The following is a 24807-nucleotide window of genomic DNA, read 5'->3' on the forward strand; positions in this document are numbered from 1 at the left end:
ATGAGAAATGACGGAAAGAAAAAGGTGTGCATTCTCATTCAAATGGTGCTGGCTTGTTTTGCATGTTATCCATCTCCCTTAAAGACACTAGTCCATATAAAGTTTTGTTTCCACAGTTACCATTGCCTTACTGGAACATTTTCATTTGTCCCCGCTCACTGTCAGGTCTTGGAGTTTTGTATTGAACAGGAACAGGGAATTTCTGTTGCTTTGCATTCTTTCATTTCACCTGATGCTTTTTAGTTTACCACGTCCAAGTGACACCATAGTCACACACTGCATAATGCCTGAGTTTTTGCTATGGTTTAAGTGAAAAGCCTATTGCACCTGCTTTTTTTGCTGTCATCCACCATTACAATGGGTACTCTGACAGAAACACTTGATTCAGGACCTTATTAAGCAATTGCAGTTTCAGAGAGGTGAGGGCATTATTTTATGAGCATTAAGTCCACTTTGAAGAATGTTTTTTGAACAAGTTAAAAAGTAAACAGGTGTGAGAGATAAACAGGTATTCTAATTAACCAAGAAATGAGGCTAATTATCTGAATCCAGCAAACCTTCCTGAAGCAGCAAGTTGGCTAGCAGAAAATATATGTTAAAAACAAGGAGCCATCGCTGGGCATGGGCTTGCAGTAAAAACAGTGCAGTGCTTATGTGTGTGATACCATTTAATATGCATCATTAATATGCAGTAGCAAGTGGGTGGCTGTATGAATTCAGCACTGCAGAGGCAATGGGTGTAGGAAAGGAGGTTGTTTTGAGGTTGAAACTCTAGTGTGGGTGGCAGGACAGTGGGTGGTGTTTCACACCTTGTCAGACTGCTTTTGTGAGCTTGATTAAGTTACGTCAGTGAGTTACTATCTGTGTCATCCTGTGAAATGTATATAATTCCTACACTGAAATCAGTGTGTTCCATAGTGTTAAAAAAAATGAAATTATATATATGCTGTGTGTTATATCAACATTTCTTGCAGAGGTACAGGCACTTCTGTGATACATACTAGCCACACTGCAGGCCAGACTTCTACAGTTTGTGTCGTATTTGTTGTTTACAGTTACTCATACTTTTCACTCCTTTGGAAAAATAGTGTGCCAGGAACGTGAAGTTACAGCAGTACACAAAAGTTTGATACTTCCCTTTCATGTGTTAATTGTTTACAATTTAGTCGATCTTAATACATGGCTAAGAAATAATGGCATCAGTACAGTTTATATTGGTTTTGCTAAAGGAAAATGGAAGAATTGCTCACGTCTCATAATCATCTCATAATATTTCAAATCTTGATCATTATAATTGCCTAAAAATGCAAGTAGTCAGTCACTACTTAGGGTGGAACTTCTTTAGTTGACTCAAAGATATCTACTTTAACCTGAAATTGAGAACTTCATGGACTTTCATGAAATTTATGGTGGTATTTTTGTTTCCCAATTTTATCAAAGCTTTCAAACATGGGTGCTTTATCCCAAAACCTGCATTTATGCCTTGCCTGGATAGAGGCAGTGCTCCATTCATAGCGCTTTTCAATATCCACAAAGGCAGTGTAGGTGATAGTCCACATTTCTGACCTCATACTGCATGCTGTTGTGACACACTGTCCCTCCTACAACATGCTTGTCAAAGGTAGCAGCTGAATCTCTGCAATTTCAATAGGTTCTTCAGCTTGGAGCATCCCTTTGCCTTTCTGTGTATCTCTGCTTCTGTGTGTGTGTGGACTCGCACGTTATTGCTTGTTCTTTTAACTATACATCCCACCACACACCAGAAAAAAGCTCCACAGTGAATTTATCCTGAGATCGATACATCCCTCTAAAGTAGCTGTGAATTCATGCTGCTTGAGAATCTGGCTGGCTGTCTGAGATTATGGATTATAGATTTAGAAATGAAAGCTCAGTCTCATCCACAGAAAGTAATTGTATACACTGCCTTGTGCTGCTTTGTTAAAAGAGAAATATCTTAGAAAAACAACTTTGTGAATCCAGTAAGTTATGGGGTGATGATCTGGCCTTGCTGCAGTGAACAAGCTTTGCTATTAACTTTCACAGTGTCAGAAATTTGCCCCCTGACACTCTGTTAAAGTCAGAGAAGACATTACTGGTGCCTGTGAGGGTGATTTCTGTACTTTGGACCTTTACCCTTGTACCTGGACCAAAATACTCATCTTTTATTTCCTTTGAGTCAAAGCTTATGGTATTACTGTGCTTTCATGATTTAGAAACTGGCAAGTAGCTTTATATGGCTAATCTTTATATTGGCTAATCAGTAGAAAATAAATATTTTCCTGCGAGTTTATTATTAACTACTATTGTAGGGACTGGAAACTCTCGACAAGGGTTATTCTCAGATTTTGTTCGCCTGGATACAGAGCTTCAGCTCTGTGCTGGGCACCACACGCCCTACCGCTTGGCCATCCTGCCTTGGCTTATTTCCAGTGAGCCATTCCTGCTCAATAATGTTGTCCACCATGTTCATTAAAGACAATTTCTTCTGCATTGCTACTGCGATGCGTTCATAAGCCTGTGTTTTTATGAACTGTTCCCGTCACATGGCCCACGAGTCATTTATTTGTGTCTTAGCTATGGCATAAATAATTCTATAACTAATAAATGTTTTTTATTTTGCATGCCTTTCATAATTTAAGAAAACAAACATGGACCATTCTGAGAAGCAGGTAGTTTTGGAGTGGAGAAAGCACTGATCTGAATTGATGCAGTATCTGAAAGATTTTATTGAAAAGTATCATACTTCTACTGTTTTCTAGTTTAAAAAATGAACAGGAAACAAGTTGCACTGGGCACTTTCAGCTGCAGACTGGGACTTTTCACATGGCAGAATGGCACAAGCTCTGAATTCCTATCTCCTGGCCTGAAGTTCCAGTCCTTATGGACTTCCTTGACTATCATCAATTTCAGAGTGCTGTGAGAGCCTGGAGTGTTTTTCTTTCAAAGAATTGCTAGGATTGAAAAAATGAAGCTCTTAGAAAGGTGGAAAATGCTAAAATGAAGATTCTGCTATGAATTTGATTCTTCACTTCTTTCTTATATATTAGCATGCTCTATTTTCTATAGTAAAGGTGCCTCATTAACTATAAATTTGGATGAAGTTACTGGATGGAGCTGTTCTATATTCATCTCTTGCTATCCCATTCCACTATATGGCCTACGCCTTATTCACCAAGCATCATATAATTGCTTCTGGATGAGGCCAAGAAGTAGCATGTGACTATATGATGGGAAGAGCATACTGTGAGACACATCACAGGAAGCAGAAGCTAAGATGTGAAAGATGATTTTAGCATGGGTATTTCCATTCTTGGTGCTGTAACAAAGTGGTTCGTTTAAAACACTTCTTTTTTTTGTGGAATTTCTCACATCTGTTGGATTGTTTTCAGAAAAGCAGAAGGATAAAACTCCATTTATGCGATTTTTCACCAGTTAACACAAAGATTCTCCTTGCTTAATAAAACCCTGCACCACATGGGTTTTATTCTTCTGTGAATGTGTTCATGGAGGATGCCCTGCCCTATTTCAAATAAATGTAGATGCATAATACTGAGCCTCTCTCACTGTCATCTTTACGGTCTTCAAAATCTATACACTGATTTCATCAGTGTAGTGGTAGGACAGAGTGACCTAGCCAGTCATTCCTGTTGGGAGGAATGTCAATGTCAAGAAGCCAGCACAGTCTCTTCCCACACCTATAATCCGTCCTCGTTCAGCCTGCAAGGTACTTAGGGATGATGTACACAGTAATGAATTAAACAGCAACAGGAGTTTCCATGCCTGGTCCCTGCTGAGTTGGAGTGTTGTGTTACCAAGATTACATTATTAACACATAATATTATTACTATTAACACATACTATTAACACATACTATTAATTACATTATAGTTATACAACTGACTTAGCAGAACAGTCCTGAGAATGCCTTTAGCCCATGACAAGGAGTTATATCCCCATATTTGAGTATGACACCCAGACTTTGCTTTTCATGATTCCTTTTGTTACCTCAGATCTTTAAATCTGACCTGATCACTGTCAGTTTTTATTTCCTTTGGTTGCTAAAGCAGAACTAACAGCAAAAGGGAGACATGTTGCTGCTGATTCACCAAAAGGAAGAACCGTGTGCCTTTTCAGACACCCCTCAACAACTCCCTGCATGTTTCGTCCATGTGTGATTTTTTTTTTTGTTCTGAGCAGAAAACATCATTTTAATATTGTGAGCTAAGTAACAGAAAATACAGTTTTAATTAAAAAAACACTTTTATTAAAAACTGCTTCAGGAAGCAGTAGGGTGTAATGTAGGAAACTCAATGAAAAATTTCATGTGGAAGGTGAAAGATCTGAGTGAAGAATGCGTTCCTTATTTTCCCTTTAGAAAACTATTACTTTATTTAAAGCCCCCCCTTTCGCTCACAAGGTCTTCAGTGGGATTTTGGTTGCAAACTGTTGTCAGTCTAAATTGCTTCCTCAGAGTCAATTTAGTCACCCTCAGGCCATAGACTAGCCTCTGAAACTAACATCATAGACAGAGTTTTTCTCGAGGATTGCTAATTAGGGTAAACTGAGCTGCTTTCCGTTTCTTTAGGCACCACTGGTGGAACTGAGACCCAGACCTAAGATGTTTTCCTTGAGTTAGGTTTCATTTCAGTTAATGGTTTTCTCGCACGGAAACTGTTTTACCTCTGCCAGGGGGTCTCCACCCAGCATCTCTCAAGGGTCACACAGCCCCATTCTGCAAAATACAACCCTTAAAGCTCCTCAGGGAACTGGGGATGGGAGCTGCTCCTTGGCAAGGGTGTCACAGGGAGGGACAGTGGTCCCTGGGTCTCAGGGGGAGGAGGAACCCAGAGTGGGGTCTGGTGTTCCACACAGCTCAGCTTGTCTCTCTGTGAGGCAGTGTTTTCTCCCGCCAGGATGCCAGCTCCTACCACAGAGGCAGAATATCCCCTACCAAACCACAGCTCTGTGGCCAGCAGGGGCTTTCAGCGCTTGCCAAGCTCTGGTTGAATCTGGGAGCCCATGAAGTGGGAGAAGGAGATACAGACTCAGCTTAGCAAAAACAAGAAACCATTAAGTATACTCCAAATTGCAGCTTTTGAGTTTCCAGAAGGTTTCTCTCTCGTAACACAAATTACAAGATACCACCTATTTTATAGTAGAGGACAAAAAATCTCTGGCAGGAGACATTCTGTCCTGAGCATCTACAAGCAAAAGGCTTTCAATTATCAGCAGTGATGGAAAGATGACTAATTTTCATAAACGTTTCTAAGAAAAAAACATACGTTCCACATGACTTACTGAATTTAAAACTTGATAATTTTGAGGAACAGGAACACACACAGAGATTTTTACATCAGCTGCTATATTTTGAGAGAGATTTGAAATTAAATGCAAGTTAACAATTTGTTTGTAAAGTGTTACAACACTCAGTGAGCAGAGATTACATGCAAAAACTTTGCAGATAAAATATTGCAGAGACTTCATACTAGAAAATAGGAAGTTCCAACCACGATGTAAAAAGCCTCTAAGTTTTAACCTTGGAACTGAGACTATCCTGCTGTTTGTTTGGTAGAAGCTTTTGTGGTCATTCTTAGTTGGTTTCTGCTCTTCGCAGACCAACTTGCACAAAACTTGTGGAAACAACATAAAATGAGAAAGGCAAAACTTGACTTTCTTTTGTGTCCTGGCCATTATGAGAGATAATGTAGAGGAGCTTAAAATGAGTGTCATAGTCTCTAAGTGCTTTATTCTGGCCAAAATGGTTTAAAATGGCCATGTCCTAAAGGAAAATTAAGTCCCCAAAGGAAACCTCGGGGATTTAAATTTTATGTGTGTGTATATATATATTTTTACATGCAAAATAAATATATTTTGACCCTTAGTGCTGGATTTTGCCTGTTCAGTAGCAAAATGAATGCTTAGGAAATGCATGTTAAGAGTGTATCTCCATAGTCTCCAAATGGTAATATCCTTGGTAAATATAGATATGAACAAACAAGTATAGTTTTGTGACTATTAATCTTTATTGGATAAATGTATGTGTTACAAAGTAAGCAAACATTCCTAAGAGAACAAGAAATACTTGTTTCAAGATTTTTCCTACTGTGAACATTAGCTCATGATGCCATATATCTCATACAACTTGTGCACTTATTCTGAGAGAATAACATTATCTGATTACCTGGTGGGTGGGTTTTATTTTGAAGGCATGCCAGAATTTTACTAAAATGCTTATTAGGATAACATGGTCTCAGGTTCTGAAAACTGATGTGGTACAAACCTGACCCAAGTTCATAAAGAAACAATAAAACTCATTGGACAACAGTTCATCAAAGCCAGTATTTTCAGTGGTTGATGCATAAAATGAAAAAATCACGAGTCATAATCATCAAGTATCAACATGCATTTTTCATCACAAGACGTGGTTTACATACACTAGGAATGTGTACAAGGACATACAGATTCGTAGGGCAGATTCTGATTTGCTTGCTCTGTTCTTGTGCAACTGCTATCTGTATCCAGTATAAAAGAATTTCAAATAAATGTTTTCCTAACCCCACCTGCTTGTTATACATTAATGGCAGGTACTGTCAGGTCAAAATGTAATGTGTGTTAAAAGGTAATTTCTGTCTCATTAATTTGTGTGTGGAGAGCCAGAATGTGCAGAAGAAACATTCAAACTTCAGTGTTGTCTTAGTATATTTGGTGCTGATTCCAATGAAAAGAAAATAGCGAGAGACGATTTCAGGTACTCAAATTTTTGAAAAGCTGGTGGCAAATACTAATGCTGAAGAATGGCCCAGTTTACTGCGACCAGAACTTCTGAGCCAGCCAGCATTTGCTTTCACCAGTTAAATATTGAACTGGGTTAGCTGCTGCTTTGCCAGGCTGCAGTGTTGTTTCCTGAAATACTGATTCTTGGAAGGTTGCTAGGAAAACTGTATCAACAGCTTCGCTGTTAAGTAAATATGGAATATTAAAAGGTGCATCCTTCTAAAAGAGCTCCCAACTCCACAAAGCATGTGTTTCTGTTTGTGCTGTTGGTGTATCCCCACTTCTCCAACATATATATGCCCCTGCATTGACACCTTGCATACAGTTACATGAGGTTTTAACAATTTGAATGTTAGGAAGAAACATTGCAGTTCCCCTGTCTGATCCCCTCCCTGCACACTGCAGGCTAAATTACCTTAGCTCCAAGCTGCTACTAAGGCAAGAATTACTACTGCTCTTTTTTAAGAGAGTGTGAGCATAAATATGTGCTAAAAATCTATGAAAAATGGCACCAAATACATCTTCAGAGGTTTGAGATGGGAATGCAATAAACCTGAATTCTTGACATCTTTATTTTCACATTTTTTCCTTCTATTTGTAAAGTTCATTCTAGTTCAGTAAAAACTTCTTCCTTTAAATTTCATATCAGCTGAGCCTACTTATAATTCGTTTAGGCCTTTTTCCATGATGCAAACTTAAATGAAAAGGTAATAAGAACTGAATAAATGAACAGGAAAACATGAATCAATTGTTCAGTTCCTGACATATACTTAACTAAAGTATATTTACAGACAAAATTGACTTTGCTGCGTAAACTGCTCTCTAAATTATTTAAATGCCTTTTCCTTTGTTTTCAGTCCCTTTGGAGAAGAAAGCAATAGCAACATTTAACGACTCACTAGTTGCAACCCATCTTCCATAAATCTGTAAGTGTGTCAACTACCCAATGTGTTTGGCTCATCTCTGATACAAAAGTAGTAATGCATTGCATCAAAACAAGCCTTCTTGATCTTTCAGTGATGTAATGCTATTCCACAGTCCAGAGAAAAATACCAGCTCCCAAAAAGAAGTTTCCCAGATAACATCTAGTTGCTTTTTTGGTTTTTTGGTGGTTTTTTTTTTTTTACTTCGTTTCAAAAAGAAGAAACCCAGCAAATGTCGAGAAGCGTTGATGGTCCCCATGGAGGGCTCCATTTCCCATTCGCAGCCAGACTTCATCTCCCTTGGCAAGTTTTAGCACTGCACTGTTTCCTGAAGTATCTGCTTTCCCTTTTGATTCATAGCTGGGGATGAATGTTTTAACAAGTCAGCTTTTTGTTTCTCAACAATGTTCAACTTTAAAAAGAAAAAGAATCCAAGCAAGCACATTGTTATCCTGAGCAAAACTTCCTTGATAGGCTTGCCAATTTATTTTCAGATTTATGAGGAAATGTTGGCATCTTTCTACATTTGCACCTCGCCTAATTGCATCATTTCATTCCTTTCTGAAATTCTGGAAGTTTAACTTGAGTATTTTTTTCCAGGGCACAGGAACAAATTTGTTGTTTAAAATAAAACTGCTCATTCACCACAACACTCCAGACCTCCTGTGATGCCCTTTTTCCCTTGGATTCATCCCAGCTAACTTTAAATGCCTCTAGGTCAGGAGTCTCACGTGAGATGAGGCCCTGAGCTCCTGGCACATGCAGTGGGCAGAGACAGGCAGCGCACTCCATCCTGAGGCCTTTTGTTGGAATGTTGCTATGTTCGATGTGGGCTAACCTGCTGGCTTTGCGTGGGTGGGGGTTCCCTTTCTTCCACCTGTTGCCTTTTCTGACATCGATGCTTCAGGGGAAAATAATTGGGCGCTTTTTCAGGGAAGATCTATTGGGAATGAAGCACCCTTTGGTGGTCCTTCAAGTTCAGGCTGTTGAAGAAACCTGTCAGCTTAAATGAAGCGTAGAATCATAGAATCGTCTAGGTTGGAAGGGACCTTTTAGATCATCAAGTCCAACCATCAATCTAACACTGACAAAAACCATCACTAAACCATGTCCCTCAGCACCACACTTACCCATTTTTTAAATATCTCCAGGGATGGTGATTCTGCCACTTCCCTGGGCAGCCTTTTCTGATGCTTGACAATGTTTTGGTGTGGAAGTTTTTTCTAATATCCAGTCTAAACCTCCCCTGGCACAACTTCAGGCCATTTGCTCTTGTCCTATCACTTGTTACTTAAATGAACCTGCTAAAATGACAGCTTAAATGAACCTGCAATTATCTAAGTGCCTAAAATCCAGTGTGATCAATCTAAGCTTTTGTGTCTGTTTATTCAGGCTCGGGAGAGAAGCATCAGACTCCTGGGAGGTATTAAAGAAATTATAGCTTTTCCAAACATATATTTTTTTCAGATACCCATTTGGCTACAATTTTCATGACCTGTTCCTTATAGAAGTTGATATGCTAGGAGTAAAACCTATTCTTGGTGATCCTCCAGCTAACATAAAGAGTTCAAAACCCTTTTTTTCCAGGTGTGCTAATGACAACAAAGCCAGTAAACGGAGGACCTTTGCTTCTTACGTGTCCTTACTGCTGCAGTTTAAATGCTCTCTACCTCTGAAGTAAATTGCTCTCCCATAATCTTTAACAAGATTGTTACTGGTATAACAAGCAAAATGAGAATGAAGATATGTTTTAGCAGAATGACAGCATGTTACCACTGGACTCCAACCCTGACTTGCAGTGCTAATTCTTTTCGCCTGAGCTTTGAGAAACTTGTGATCAAGGCTGAATTTTAGGTCCAAGATCTGTGGCAGCTATGATCCAAATTTGTAAGTTGAGGAGGGCAAAATGCAATAGTTTTTCTTTGCTCGTTATTTTGCTCTATAGAATTTCTTCTTATTAAAGTGTGAACAAGCTGTCACATGTGCACACACATCTTGCACTGAAATGACCTGGTCCTTTACTTACCTGTATAAGCTGAAAACAGTATTACCATTATGCATCAGGTACACATACACTTCCTCCACATCTTCATGTTTCATCATATTGAAGGTGAAGAAATACACCCCTGAAAAGATTACCAAACACAACATGGTTGCTTCATACAGGGAGATAGTCGTACTATAGACTTACGCTTCTTGCTTTAGAAAACAAAACACCTGAGGCCAAAATTACCTTCCAGTTGTCAGCAGGTATTTTGCTTCTGCTTGTAGTGTGCCAAAATCTGATTCATTTTTGTTCTGCATATGGCAGGGGTTCAGCCACATGCTGTTCCAGAGAAATGACTATTTGAACATGGGGCAGGACAGCTCATCCCTTCCTTCCCATTGAAAGGGAAATTTCCCCGAGGCTGAGTGTAGTGACACTTCTCTCACCCTTTTTTCCCTGCCTTCTTCCTCCTGCCCTCTCCCAAAAGGGCACCCTCCAGGCCAGCCAGGGCTCAGCTTCAGAGGCTGTCAGACAGCCAGCATCTCGCCCAGGTCAGGCAGGGCATGAGTGGCTTTTGGAGCACCCACTGTGGCTCACCTGGCTGTCCCGCATCCTGAACAATGCAGACACAGCCACCACTTTCTCTTCTTGCATGACACACCATTAACCTTCACCCTTTTTCTCTGTCTGAAAGGCACCAACAATGTTGTCAGTGCAACCATGTTATGTTTCATGAGCTCTACAAGACAAGACTCTCCCAGGCGGGAAGAAAAGGTCCTGGTTCCTGGATGGTAATCTGTGACGTCCACCCTGAAATGGGAGCTTGGAGTATGCATCGGAGTCATTATGTCATTTTGAGTCAAAGGTTATTGACATCCATGTATACACTAACCTCAGAAGGAAGCAGCTATGAGGACACACACCCCTAACTGTCAGTAAGATGTGCTACAGCAAGCTTGGAGGGCTTGAGTTTTATTTAATTTAATATTATTTCCCATAGCAGTGAGTTAGATGAATGGCAGGGTGAGAAAGGCCAAGTGAAGGAAGGTGGTTTCGGACTTTGCTTAGATGTGTGTTTGGCTATAGCCCGGCTTCCATCACCTGCTATTGTTCTTCCTGTGCCACAGCTGCATAAGATGGGGGATTGATGCAGCTGAAAAATAGCTCTGGAAAAAATGTTATGCCTCATTTCCAGCCACACAGCTGTTGCAGGCCAGCTCACAGCTGAACTGGCGTGAGGGAAGATGGGGGTGAAGTGCGTGACTGGAGGCAGGAGGCTGAGGAGCAAACTGTGGAGATGCTGCCACTGCAACATCAAGGCCACTCATCACAGTGGCTGAAGGGCTAAACATCTCAAAGCAGACAGTTCTGCCCCCTCCCCAGCTCTGGCTGTGCCTCTTCTTCCTACCTTTGTGCCAACACAAGTCTCCCTGGCTGGCAAGCCCTCTCTTGGCTTGCTCAGTTCCCAGTTTCATTTTTCCTGAAAGTAGGTAACAAGAGCTACACAGAGTGAGCCTTATCAGTGCCTTCTGCAAAGGCAGTTAACTAGTTTCTCATCACTACTGACCACACTTCTCCCTACAGCTCCCAGAATAGCATTATATTGTTTCGCAAACACTCACCATTCACTGGAGCACCAAATCTCCCAGTCATGACATCGAAAAAATTCCCAACATTGGTTTCTACACTACTGAAGATGATCCCGCTGTTCTGGTTGCTGAAGTGAGTAGCCATGGAAGCCATGAATGCGACCTGCAAAAATGAGTTATTCAGGCAGTCATTCACGAAATGCAGATGTGTAGAGGAATCAGCTACAAAATTTTTTCCTGTATTTGCGGTCTGTTTATTTTCCTGACAGAGATGTTCTTCTAGGGCCTGCTCCAAGGCCATTAAACCCCAGTAACAAAACTCCTATTGAATGAAACTGGAAGAGGACTAGGCTTCTTATGTTCAATTGGGCTATTCATGACTGTAAAAGTAAGTGTATGGGCAAGTGTTTGCAGGTCAGGACCTTCGTTTGGGATTTTATTTACTTTTAAGTCTCTCTAGAATGATGAAAGTGAAAACTGGTATTGAAATGGATGGTGTTTCCGACAAAAGTGATTTAATTATTTTTTACATATTCCCCAATGCATTTAGACTGGATATTACTACTAACCGAATATATAATGAAATATATAATGCTCAGTAAAATCCAGGCACTTCAGAGTTTCTTGCTAGCTACCTTCAGAGATACATTAAGCATTTTTATTAGAGGTCCTCTAGAAGTGCAGTTGATGGGACTCAACATTCAGTACTTTTTCTCTCTTGCCAGTTGCCCTGCACCCTCAGTCACGACAACAGAGGGTGATGGAGACCAAAGCAGTGGCAGTGAGATGTATTGGCCATGGATAACGTTTCACAGGAAGCAGTGCAAAACCTCCCCCATCAGACAATTCATTCTCCCCTCAGCAGAGGAAACTCCCCTCAGCAGCCAACTCGGACGGGCAGGGAAGGGCAGAATTTCTGCACCTGGGTGCCAGAAGGTCACATAGAGACTTAGCATTTCATCTCTGTCTCAACTTCTAGACGAGAAGTGTTCAATTACAGTTTTTACCGCCCCTCACAAAAATGACAGTTTTCGTGAGATTCCAGCTGTACCAGTATTAAAACACTCCAAACTTCTTTTGATTTCAGCTTGAAATGAGGACAAAACCAAAACAGGCAAAATCACATGCAAGTCCATACCCAACAATGGAAATCATTAGACATCTGCTCAGTAATTTGAGGAGCTCCAGATGTGAGCTGAGAGCTTGGGCTGATTTCCCTTATCCCTGCATGGATGCATTTTCTATGACGGCAAATTGTTAACTTCTTGCTTCTCAGCCAGGATCACATCAAAGTTCATCATGTGTTAAAGAAAAGCAGCTGCAATGGCAGCTTGATGGAATTTATTGCTTTTTGTCTAGATTCCATTTCACATTCTCTTTGACCCCAAGCTACTTTTCTTGGGCTGAGCAGAAGAGTTGAAAAAGATGTCCTTTCTCCCTAGGTCTCATTTTGAAATAGCAGATCAACATAGACGCACCAAGTCTTTCAAAATAATCCTGTACTTGAAACAGTAATGTATTCAAAAGTGTTTTCTTGTCTACCAACCCCTGCTCTGAAATTCTTAAGAATAATGTTAACTACGAATGATATGCTATACCGTGTAAAGAATTTTTAAACACATCTGTTAGAAACAGCGATGGAATTTTAATTGAAAATAGGTATTGCAATATGAACTTTTGTTATTCATCCTCTTTCATTGTTCAGTTTTTAATTAAGTTACTACCGCTGTTTTTATGTAAGGAAAAATGCTGACAGCCTATTTTAAAATTGCACAAGGATTTATGTCGAATGTAATTACAACAAATATGTTTTTAAGATATTCAGCTATAATGTTAATTCCAGTTAATTCTTCAAGAGTATGTCTAAAATAGTTCTGCTTTATTACAAAAGTCCAGCAATTTTGGAAAATATTTTCATTGTGAATTTTATTCTGTGCAATCTTATCTTCACGCAAGCTAGGGTGGAGAATTCAAACATAAACAATGCCAAGAAATCAAAAGCCATTTTCCCACACTGCACATGTTGGTTGTACTGTTGATTTTGCTGTTAATTTGCATGCCTTTTATGAGGATATAAAGCATATATGAATGACTGTCATTGGGAAACAGTACCATTCAGTTAAAAGGTGTCGATCCGTAAATAAATCCGAACTTCAGTTTTGCCCATAGTCAGACTTTTTGGAAGAGGGATTTCTTTTTGTGCATGTTTACTATATCCCATTTTGTCCTTCCTGTAGTGAACTGGCTTTGGGGGTACAAATCAGATCAAGACTTAAGTTCCATTGAAGTGTGTATGTGTGAGTGAGGATGTGAAGTCCCTTATAGTTTTAGGAGATCTATATACTCTGTGGTGTCTGAAGTCCCATTTGCCCAAAAGATTAAGCCGAGTTGCTCTTCCAGATCCTCGGTAATTGCAATGGGAGCTTAGATGCTTCCCTTGCATTTAGGCTCTCTGACTGCAATGACTTGTCCACACAATGCACCGAGTGCCATCTGAAATGCTTTAGGATTCCTCAACATGGGGCTGGCTGATCAGTGGCTGATCAGTGGCAGCTGGAGACCAGGAGGGATACCTCTCAAAGGTTTGCCATGCACCTAAATCTTGCCTTCAGCACCTTAGCTGTGCTATGTCATAGAGATAGTTAAGTCTTCCTGCTGTTTTCAGGCAAAAAGCTGGTATATTTCTACACTGCAATCTGCAGTGTAGACAACTCTTAAATCCCCTTTGCAACAGCAACCAATGCTCTTAGTTAACCAAGTCCCATTTACTTTTGGTTGCCTTAAGATCAGGACTACACAGGACTACCACCACTGTACTGCAGATTTAGATATACATAAGCTCTCCGCCCTCTGCTAGATTACTGGGACATGAAGAAGCTCTAATGCAAAAAATATGGGACTATGACAACACTGTTGTGCCCAAAGAAATATACCCTTGTCCCTCAGCAGAGTTTATCAGCTCAGACTTGAGCCCATGGTGTAATGCTCATCTGGCTTTTGGGTAGTTCACTCGGAGGCAGAACCTACATGCTTCTCGACATATTTAAGGCATCTAGACATACAGAAACACAGATAGCTACTGAGGTGTATTTTTCAAAACCAGAGGGCTTCTGTCTGTACTCAGGGGTTTTGACCTCATACTTTGAGGAGCTGGGTACCTATGCTTCTGAGAATCTCACAAAGCCTGACTGAGGGGCATGGGCCTCAGTGACCCCTTTACCCTTTTCATATGTCATAGGAAGCGCAGTTATGTATGTGATACAGCTTGATAGAAAAATGGTAATTCCTGCTATTCTCCTTTAATGTCCCAGATACTGGCTTCCTGCCCTAAAATGGAACCATATATGTTTCTTTCTGCCCATTCATCAGCTGGATTCTTACTCTAAAGAAAGACTAAGTCCTGATGTCTTTCTTTTCCAGGAAGGTCTGGTAGACAACATTTGTCAGTCATGACAAGGGCTATGTATGTCTCTCACTCTATTACAGGGGGCTTTGCTGCTTAAGTAGTTAGGTGCTGTTTTTCAGAGAAGAAAGCCATAACCTAAGAACTGCTGCAGCCAACAGAAGATTTTGTACCTGTAGCTCTGGGGGAATCCCAGGGTAACCCTTCTCGCCTTTGGGTCCATGATGGCCACGCTCTCCCCTCGGTCCCATATCTCCTTTGTCTCCTTTCTCACCTTTGGCTCCTTCTTGGCCAGTTGCTCCATTATTTCCATTGTTTCCATGATTTCCTTAAAGGAAACAGAGTTTTCTGTTTAACTTAAATATTTTCATATAGCATGTTTTAACAGATAACTTTTAAACTGTCTTTTTCCACCAGTTTGCAACACATGAACTTCACAGTACCATAAACCACAGACTGAGCTGTGATGGATAAGAAGCAGTTGTGTGGTTAAACTGAAGGTGAAGGTTTTGATGAGTAAGTTTCCACAAGAATGCGGATTGGTGCTTAAGAAATAACCTCCATGCTATCTTGGTGTTCCTGTATAAACTGCCGATGTCTCAAGTCATTGGGTTGTTGGGGAGATTTGCAAGGACAAGACCTCAGTGGACATGAGGGTCAAGGAAAGCGAAAGCCACTGCCTATTGACACATGCCAGGTAGCTTGCATAAGCACTCTTGCTTTTCCTTTTGTGTAAAAACTTATTTCCTGATAATTTAGGTTAATTAGAATAAGACAATTTTGAATAACATTTTGCTATCTTTAAAACATGTCGACACAAATGAAGAACAGCTGCAGCCTTAAATGACCCATCTCTGCCAGAAATGGGAGGGTGTGCATTCTCAGGGTGCTGGTTAGCTTCAAGGGGTTGATAGATTGTACCTTCCTAGATTTAAAGAAAGACAAAATTTTTATAATGAGGCTTTTCTGAGATAGTTTCTTGTAAAAAGGCTCATTATAAAAACATATTCCTGCATCTGCAGTATTACTTACTTTCTAATGTTTACTGAGGAAATTACTGGGCAAACATCTATGTGACTGACAAAATTTTAACGTTGGCTAGAATCCCTGAGCAATTATTTTGCATATCTGAAGCAAAACCCTGACCTTTCAATTAATTACTCTGGGGATTAATTAGTGTCATCATTGTTCCAATTCTTTCTGAACTGAAATTAGCTTCTTTGCCACTCGTTCTCTGGTTAGTCAGTCTAGTTACAAATGTACAAGAATGGTGTTGTTTGAGATCAAATCTAATGATTAAGTGATTCTTCACAGTTTTTGTATTGAGAAAAAAATTTACTTCAAACAAGGAAGCTAAATGGTGGGAGAAATTTAGCAAATTTTTGCTTGGATAGAGAAATCAGTAACTCTTAAAAATAACCAGAATGATCCTTCATGTAAAGCCAGAACGACTTCACCACTTCAGAACAGAAGTCTGCAAGCGACATTTGATTTGATCAAGGGAAAAGCAGCTGTTGTCATTCCTCTTATGGGCACAAAGATAGGAAATGCAGCAGATGAAGCAGACAAAGAAATTCCAGGGTGCAGAAGGTTGCTGTTAGCCACATGTTTGTGGCATCCTGTGGTGACAAGTGTAACTGAGTTACATCCTCGCATGAGGAAAGGTCAAAGATAGGACTGGGCTGTGGCTCAGTATCTCTGCTGCAGCCTTCAAAGTGTGGGTCTAATTCAAAATTGTGTCCCATTTCTGAGAAGGCAACAATTTTTTAATATAAAATGCAATATTTCTGCATGAGAGGCCTCACCATTAGATTTTTCTTTCTTCTGTAATGGTCAATAGTCTTTTTATAAAATGTTGATGCATAAATAACCTACAGCAGGCTAATACCAAATACACCTATGACCTTATTTTGCCTAATACCCAAAATATGTCAAAATAACAATTAATTTTAATATTTTGCTAGCTGAAGCTAGTTCCTGAAACACTTCATTCACTCAGGTTTAACTTCATCACAGTCAGATTTAACTGTTACTGTAATTTTTTTCTACCAAAAATCACTACCTTAATTTTTTTTTGTGTATGATTATTTGTCATATCTGTTACTGTCAGTACATTTGTGAGACAGAAGGATTATGAAATTGCATTTTTATTGTGATAACAGAAGACATAAGCTTTTGAAGATAAAACATATCTGTCAGTAAGCAACACGTTTATTTACATTATATATCTGCTTTAGGAACAGTGATTTTCAAATCCCTGAAGGTAGCTGCTGTAACAAACTTACACCAACATGCAACTATTTTTTTTCTTCCTCTAGGCTCCTCTTTTTCCATACCAATTATCAGATCGAAGTATACCTATATTTCTAATGGCAAAGAAAGGTACTTTTTATTATGGAAGACAAGAAGAAAGAAGGAAAAGAAGACATTTCTATGAGAGAATAGAAGCATGCGTGTCTTTGTAAAATATTGGCTAGCAGTATGCTAGATGAAAAAAAGCTCCTGGATACAGTACACAATGGCATAGCTGGATATTCAAAGATAATTGCAATTATCAACTCCAGGGAACAAGTTCTTCCAACTTTAATGGAAGCTTCATGCTGCTTTGAGACACAAATTTGCCCTAGAAATGTAGAAAGATTACTTTTAGTATGAATTTGTGAAAGTTGAATTTAAATAACAAATGGATTTTCACTGGAAAAGATTTTACAGTCTAACTGAAAATCTCTGTCTCCCCAGAAATTACTGAAAACCTTGCTTCTGAATTTGTCCCCAAATACTGATGTTTCTGATATTTCATAGAACAACCTGTAATTTATAGCCTGTAATTAGACTGATCAAAAAATCAATTAAACTTCATCTTTACCTGGCATCCCAGGGGGCCCGGGAGGTCCTGGGGGTCCTTGGTAGAGTCGAACTCCAAAGTCACCACGGCAGCAGGAGCTACAGTCTGGATTCTGTGGTCCGGTTTGTGGGGGCTAAGTGCACAAAAATAAGCTTTAAATAGCTCATTCACAGAAGGCATCAATCATATGCATGTCGGTTACAGGGTCTTCATTATATATTCTCTGTTTATATATTTGCTAAGTTTTCAAAACACTTCTTATCTGGCCTGAAATCTCCCATGCTTGGGTTGTCCCCAATGATGTTATTTTTGGAAGATTTTAGGGAATAGCTCGTCAAGTGTTCTAAGAGCTCTATGAACATTTTTAAAAAAATCAACTTGTCCTGTCAAATAATGAGGTTTTTGAAAATAAAATAATAGCAAGTAATGAAAGTTAGGTGAGTATTTCGGTTAGGTTCCTACCCTGCTTTTCACTGATCCCACATTTCAGCTGACCTTTCTTGACAAACAAGCCTATGTACGAGTGGTAGGACACAAGGGACTTCACTGACCTTCAGCAATGAACTATCTTTCACTAAACATAAGTAAAACTGTGTGGGACCACGCAAAGGAGATGTTAAAGAATGCCTGTGCAGCACATTCCTGTTCATGGCTCCAGTCTTGCATATTCACAACCTACTGAAGTTAAGAGAAGCTAAAATAGTGCCAAGAGACATGACAAAAATTTGAACTGACCACAATACCTGGTCTTATGGACATTTGATTATTTGTAGTTGTGGGTTTGTAACGATGAAAACCTGTTTATATGCTGAAACTAATATAGCAGCATAAACAAACTAATGAGTTTATTATACACAGCTTATCTACTATAGTAATAGTTTGATAATAGTTTTGTTTCAGTGCTTTTCTTTCCCAAATTATTGTATTTATAATAATGGAGTCTCATTCAATCCCATCTGGATTTCCTAGCTAGGCTGTTGTGATGATTTAGCAGTCAAGGCCTTCTGATGGGCCAGCTGAGGTAGAGTTTGATTTTATTTCTCTGCCTCCTTCTCATTTCTTGCTCTTTGTTTCTTTTTCCTTACAATTCTTCACTATCATCCTGAGGTGCAAATCTGCAGTTCTCAAATTCTGGAGGGGGATAGTTATACCAGTCCAACTGCTACTTTAATCATTCTACTGTTTGTCTTCCCTTTTTTTCCACTTGTCTTTATTGTCCTCAAGGTATTTGCTTAATGCAGACCTAATAGGTTTAACAGCAGCAAAGGAGCCTCTGCTGGGATGGGAGCTGCCAAATGAATATAGAGATTTGGTGTATTCCTGCCCTCAACGTCATCCCCTGGCTTGATCTGAAACACTGAAGCTTTCAGCCCATGTTTTGAACAATGCCAAACAACCCTCCAGAATTCATCAATTTTGAGAGGCTTGGGAGTTTAAGTTTATGGATACAGAAAACCTCTTTCATGCCACCAAAATACCTGCCACTCCTCCAATGGAACAGACACCTGCCCTCTTCAGCTGGAACTGCCGATGGTGGAGCTACCATGGGCATAAAGGCTGATCTGACAGCTCAACAACTATGCTTCATATTGAACGAGTTATGGAAAAGTTAAGATTTCCAATGGGCAGAAGAGCTTATTTATGGGGCTTTGATCAATACTGTGCTTTTTACCTTAATTCTCATAATAATTCTGGTCTATATTTTATGAGAAAAATTAGTTCTGCCTGTTGGACTGTCTGTTCCTGGAGAACCTCTTTGTATCTTTCTTGCTGTTTTATCTCTCCCAGTTGTTAGGAGGAACATAACTGACAATCACCAGACACACTGTTTAAAGCTTTCCAAATACGAGAGAAGAAGTAGCCCTGCTTTCATCTCACTTTGTCCTTGAAGGGGAGCCAAGTACAAATACAAGAGGACTAGAATGGTGCAAGCATTTTGCACCACCTGAAATGCTCATGTTGAGCATTGCACCGAGATTATTATCTCCAGCTCTTTTTTGATAGTGCTCCATATTCATGTTAAATGAGAAGGCAAACTATGTACATACCTGTCAAGAGCAAATAAGTCATATCAACGTAGAAATATGCTGTGGGTTACAGGTGAGGGAAGGCGTGAGTCCAGCAAAATGGATTGCAGATGAGACTGTCTCTGTGCAGGTAAGGTTGGAGTTTTTACCCAAGGCATTGAAATCCTTGATGACATTATTAGCAAACCAGCTATGTTATATAAAATAAATACTAGTGCTGGTCCTAACCAAAAGCTGTTTGGCATTGCTACCTCTTGAAAAGCCCAGCAGGTTATTACATGTGAAATGAGGCGAGTCCTGCCAGCCTGGCTGTATGAGAACAGTTCCACTGACTTCAAAATAACTACTTACGCAAGTCATAAAGTAGTATTGACTTATTATCTTTACTAATCCTTTGACTAGGAGGAAAAAAATGTTCATGGTCAGCTGCCAAGAACAATGAATATTCAGGATAACTCTTCTAATCCCTAAAAACAAAGAACTTCGTGAAGAGTACATTTAAAAGAAAAACCCATTCCTAATGTAAAATTACACTCAAATGGGACAAGGAGATTAATTACAACCTACTTGCCAAAGATGTCCTATGCAGCCATTTGCACATTAAATTTATTGCACAATGAATCTTTGGCATTGCTCTCAGAACACAAATATGATTTAGGAGCTTGTGAAATGCATCTGTCACTTTGATATCCTCATACAGATAGAAAGCTGGAAATATTTCTGAGGCTATTTGCTGAATTTCCTATGATTTAGTATGTAGGAAGCAGTTCTAGGCAACAGATGGTCTATAAAATTCCCTTAACTTAAAGCTGTGAAGGAATCATAATTGGAGACCCAGCCCTTTTTCATTTCCTGATTAATTTTATGGGTTGTCATATTGTCTAAGACAATGTAGAAGATGAGCACTGTACATCCACCATTCTTGGCTCTTGTCCTGATGCAAAACAGCATGTCTGTGTGGGATCTGAGGCCCCTTTTGGAGCAAAGAATTAGACAAACCAAAACTGCCAAAATTCAGGGTAAAACACCAGTAGGCTGAGGGGTACCTGAAGGTTTCAAAGAGCAAACTGAAAAGGAAGAATGTGTCTGGCATGGCTCTACCCAATCACTAGGAGTTCTTGTGCTTGAGAAATGCACATAATATTTTACAAAAGTTACAAATAGCCTGAAAACTGGCCTTGTACCCAATGCAGCAAAGACCAATGGTATTGTGTCTATTCCATAAGAAGGAACGGGACCATTATAACCCTTTAGCAAGAGCGTAAAATTCTCCAGCCAGAGCTAAGACAACTGAGAAAGTAGGGACTTGGGGGTGAAACAGCTATCAGATATCTCAAGGGGAAGAGAAAAGTTTGACATGAATTCAAGCATGTCTGTGCCGCCTTTGTTCCTCCTCTGCCTGGAAAACCCTGGAGTCTAGAGATGGAAAATACGTATTGCGTCAGCCACGCTGTGATGGATTATCCCTGTCATGCATCTGCTAGTGCTCCATTTCATTTCAGTAAGCCAAAAATTGCATCATTTCCCCAGCAAAGATTGCTTCTTAGAGTAGGTCTGGCAGGTAAATGACTGCCATCAGCTGTACTCGGGCTCTCTGGGCTCAGTTTTAATCACAGCCTCTTTCCCCAGCAGGCAGCTCCAAACATGTTGCATTACACTGTCTGATGAGAGACACATGCATCTCAAACACAGTGACACTTTCTGAGAAGGAACAGTTTGACCCCTAAAAATGTTGTAATTTTGTATTAAATTCTGCATCATCTGAAATGACGTTGAGTTAAAGGGGAATATTCTTTAAGTAGCAATAATAAGTGGTCTGTAATAAGCAGCTGCACAATTCTCTCTGCAATAAAGGGGTACACAGACACCAGCTGACTCACTGGACTATATACCTGATGGTTTACACTGTTTATATACTGCAAGTGCAACTTAACGTACTTACAGCTAAATAACTACTTTGCTGAGTGTACTGGAGGAACATATAGCTCCTGCCCAAGAAATAGGAAATGCAAAGCACTATAAAATTTAAATACAGGGAATATAGTCATGTATTAAACCTATTCCTGTACTGGGATGTGTTTCAGTTCTTCAAGCCTGGGACTAAAATCAAAATCAAATCTCTTCTCTGCTTATTATGAAGTAGGTTATTATTCAACACTTGTCTGCATGTCCATGATTTTTGGAATTCAAAATATAATAGTTTGATCTGAAAGAGTTTTGAAAATCAAATGATGAAATATTAACTATACAGGTGTATCAGCAGTATACATTTGTATCAGCAATAGGAAAAAAACACTCATCTTCTTGTTGTTTCTAAAAAACATCAATCAACAAAAACTTCGAGTGGAATTTTGTTTTCATTAATGCTAGAAAAAGCTTCATCTTCTGCCCTTCAGATTTTCCTTTTAATTGTGGACTGCAATATTTTATGTATAATCAAATTGTGCCATTTTCCCTTTGCTGTAAGCTAATGACTGTATCTAAAACATCATATAAAAGGTATAAAAAGATTCCCAGCTTAAAACACAGACACTACAGCTGACTTAGAGTTTCATTCTGAGTCTTTTTTCTTCCAAAACTGGTAAGTTGATACATATTATCGAATCTACTCATTACATTAGTTTCTGGTTTTTTCAAGCTATTGCTTAGAATAAAATTTTTAGACACTTTCATTGCTTGTCTCTAGCTCAAAACAATATACTTTATGTACATAATTTTCAAGTAAAGTTATTCTCTGGTAACTGAATCTTTCCAATTACCACTATAAATTCTGTAGTTTTCCTTCACATCCAAAAGAGTTAACAGAATCTAAATCTTTAGTATATTAAATAAGTAATACTTTAAAATAATTAAGACACTGTTTATCAGAATATATGATTGCACAGGATCACAGTTTCAGCAAAACAAAGGGCTGCTGTCTATGTTGAAACCAGTGTCCCCAACCACTACTGCTTCTACCAGCTCATTAAAAGATCCTATAAAGCAGCCCAGCAAGATACAGACCAACACAGAAGTTTAATAAAAATAATTTCATAAATATATCACTAATAATCTTAGGAAAAAAAAAAAAAAAAGAAAAAAAAAAAAAAAAAAAAAAAAAAAAAAAAAAGAAAAAAAAAAAAAAAAAAAAGAAAGAAAAAAAAGGAAAAAAAAAAAAAAAGAAAAAGAAAATATCTCATTAGCTTTAAAGATATCTTTAGAAGATTAATTCAGAGTACCTGGACTCTATCTGAGGTAGTCAGTTCTACATCATCTACCTCTGGTCTCAGGACTTTTTGGTCTGTAGAAGTGCTATTACCAACAGTCCACTCTATAAGTTGACTCCGCTGTTTCAATATTTCCCTGCTTCTGGAACCTTTATGGCCAGTCTGGTGGTGACTTTGCAATACTTTGGCCACTGGTTTATAAGATCTTCTGCTCACCTCCATGTATTCATCTTGACACAGGCAAAATGGAAGAAAAAATAAAGCCAGTAGATGCCAACTGATGAAATCCTTCTCTGCCATGTTATTAAAAATAAATTTTCAGGAGTCCAGCAAGTGCCTTGCAGAAGGAGAACCTCTTTGCTGCACCAGGAGTTATGTGGTCCTTTCAGCTTTTCCACTAGTAAGCCTGGCACTGAGACCAGTACCAGGTTTTATATGGTTGCGTGCAATAAATAAAACTAAAAATGCCAAAGTGACAGGATCCTTCATCCAGAATCAGTCATGCTCCTTTAAACAAACCAGGCATTATTCACCACTTCACCACCACAAGGAAAATTGATTTGTATGCTGGAAATGACCACAGCATTTAACGGACTCCTGTGGTTCCTATTTGGGGGCATTAAAAAATGTAGCACCTTTTCTTTGGCATGTTTTTGTTTAAGTGTGAAAAAATGTGATGGAAATGGAGAACATGTGGCTAATGGTTTACGCTCCTTGATTAGACATGGAAAGGCTGTGAATTCACACTCTTAAATGTCTTTTGGACACAGTCACCTTCCTTATTTGCCAGGAAATTCACACACACAACTGCGTCAGCCCAGTCCGAAAAATCCGTCCAAGAGCAATTAGGAAACAAAAGCACAAGAGGAGCTTTTGCATATGATCCTGACCCAATGGCTGTTTCTGACTGTGCTTTTCATTCACTAAAAGAAAAATATTGAATTTCTGACAGTTGGCCAACGGTGGAAGGAGACTGAGTAAGTAGCTCTGAAAAACTGGGTTGAATTCAGATTCACAGAGCCCCATTTCTCAGCATTAGTTCAACCTACTCAGCCAGGCGATATTTTTTCGTTCCCAGTGTTTTGCTAAATGCAACTGCCAAACCAAGTTTCATATCTTCGCTGCCAAGTAAATATAAATGTACTGGGGGCTTATTTCAGACTAAAAGAATCAAATTATATATGTATAATAATATCCATATTATATTTTTTGAACCACCCACTAGTATCCTCTCGAAAGCCACAACTGCAGAACACAGTTCTGTAAATGCATCCACATACACACACACACCCAGCCTTCCCAAGGGCAAGTATCTCCTTGCTCTGTGAGAAACACTTCACCAGAACTATGGTTGGCTTCAATGACATTACTGAAGGCATCAGCCCCAGGGAGTGATCCCTGGCCCTGCAATGCGATGGACTGGCTTGTACTCAAGTTGTTCAAGGCTGTCCCGACTGCTTAGTGTTTGGCTGGGGCTCCTCTGTGATCTCTGGGGTGCTCTGTGGCCCTAAATTATCCTACGTTTTTCAATATATTTTTTTTTCTTCCTGTTCAGTTGCCTGGCAAAATGTGAGGGCTTTGGTGCAGTGGTTGTTTTTAGAGCATGAAGCTAAGGTTGCATGAACACCAGAGGCCTGTTGGGACAGTGATGAAGGTTTCATCCATCCAGAAGGTATTCTCTGAAGCTAATGATCCACAGATATTGTCCAAGCTTAATCTAGGAGGGGAGAAATAGACAATACATGCCAAAAGAGATGCTGGGAACAAACCAGGACGTGACTAACCAGAAGGCCAAGACCCACCAGTGAAATGAGGTGCTAAGTTACGTGATAATATAAAAAGCCTTAAGCATACCAGCGTGCTACAACAACAAAGCGTAACACCACAGGCACTGCTAAACTGGGGAAATGGGTTACATCTGCTGAAATGCCCCAAATTCATTGACTGTGGCTGCATGGGGCAGCCAGTATGTGTCTTCACTGCCTGGCCTATTGCTGAGATGGGGATGAGGTATGGAGCATCTGAAGAAAGCAAGCCTAACTGTCCTTGTGAA

At 39.5% G+C, this 24807-nt stretch overlaps 1 protein-coding gene across 2 annotated transcripts; it reads right to left on the bottom strand.

Annotated features, from left to right (window-relative positions):
• Positions 1-5999: 5999 nt before the first annotated feature.
• On the bottom strand, positions 6000-23156 carry C1QTNF3 (C1q and tumor necrosis factor related protein 3). Of its 2 annotated transcripts, none has more exons than XM_014953890.1 (6): positions 22971-23156; positions 17543-17654; positions 14850-15004; positions 11307-11436; positions 9724-9823; positions 6000-8057 (listed from the first exon to the last, which is right to left on the bottom strand). In XM_014953890.1, exons 1-6 carry the CDS (start codon positions 23052-23054, stop codon positions 7898-7900), a joined length of 741 nt encoding a protein of 246 aa, XP_014809376.1. In that variant the 5' UTR covers positions 23055-23156; the 3' UTR covers positions 6000-7897. The 2 variants fall into 2 exon arrangements, with proteins under 2 accessions (XP_014809376.1, XP_014809375.1); XM_014953889.1 differs by having other exon boundaries at positions 22767-23147.
• Between the last annotated feature and the right edge of the window lie 1651 nt (positions 23157-24807).

Source organism: Calidris pugnax, unplaced genomic scaffold, assembly GCF_001431845.1.
Source record: "Calidris pugnax isolate Ruff unplaced genomic scaffold, ASM143184v1 scaffold178, whole genome shotgun sequence".
Taxonomy (NCBI): Eukaryota; Metazoa; Chordata; class Aves; order Charadriiformes; family Scolopacidae; genus Calidris; species Calidris pugnax.

Excerpts from the sequence above, each read along its gene's own strand:
- C1QTNF3 (XM_014953889.1), bottom strand. The coding sequence starts at position 23,054 with ATGGCAGAGAAGGATTTCATCAGTTGGCATCTACTGGCTTTATTTTTT. Across the intron at positions 15,005-17,542 it reads CGGGCCCCCTGGGATGCCAG|GAAATCATGGAAACAATGGA; the intron begins GTAAAGATGAAG and ends GTTTCCTTTAAG. Across the intron at positions 11,437-14,849 it reads GGATTCCCCCAGAGCTACAG|GTCGCATTCATGGCTTCCAT; the intron begins GTACAAAATCTT and ends TCATTTTTGCAG.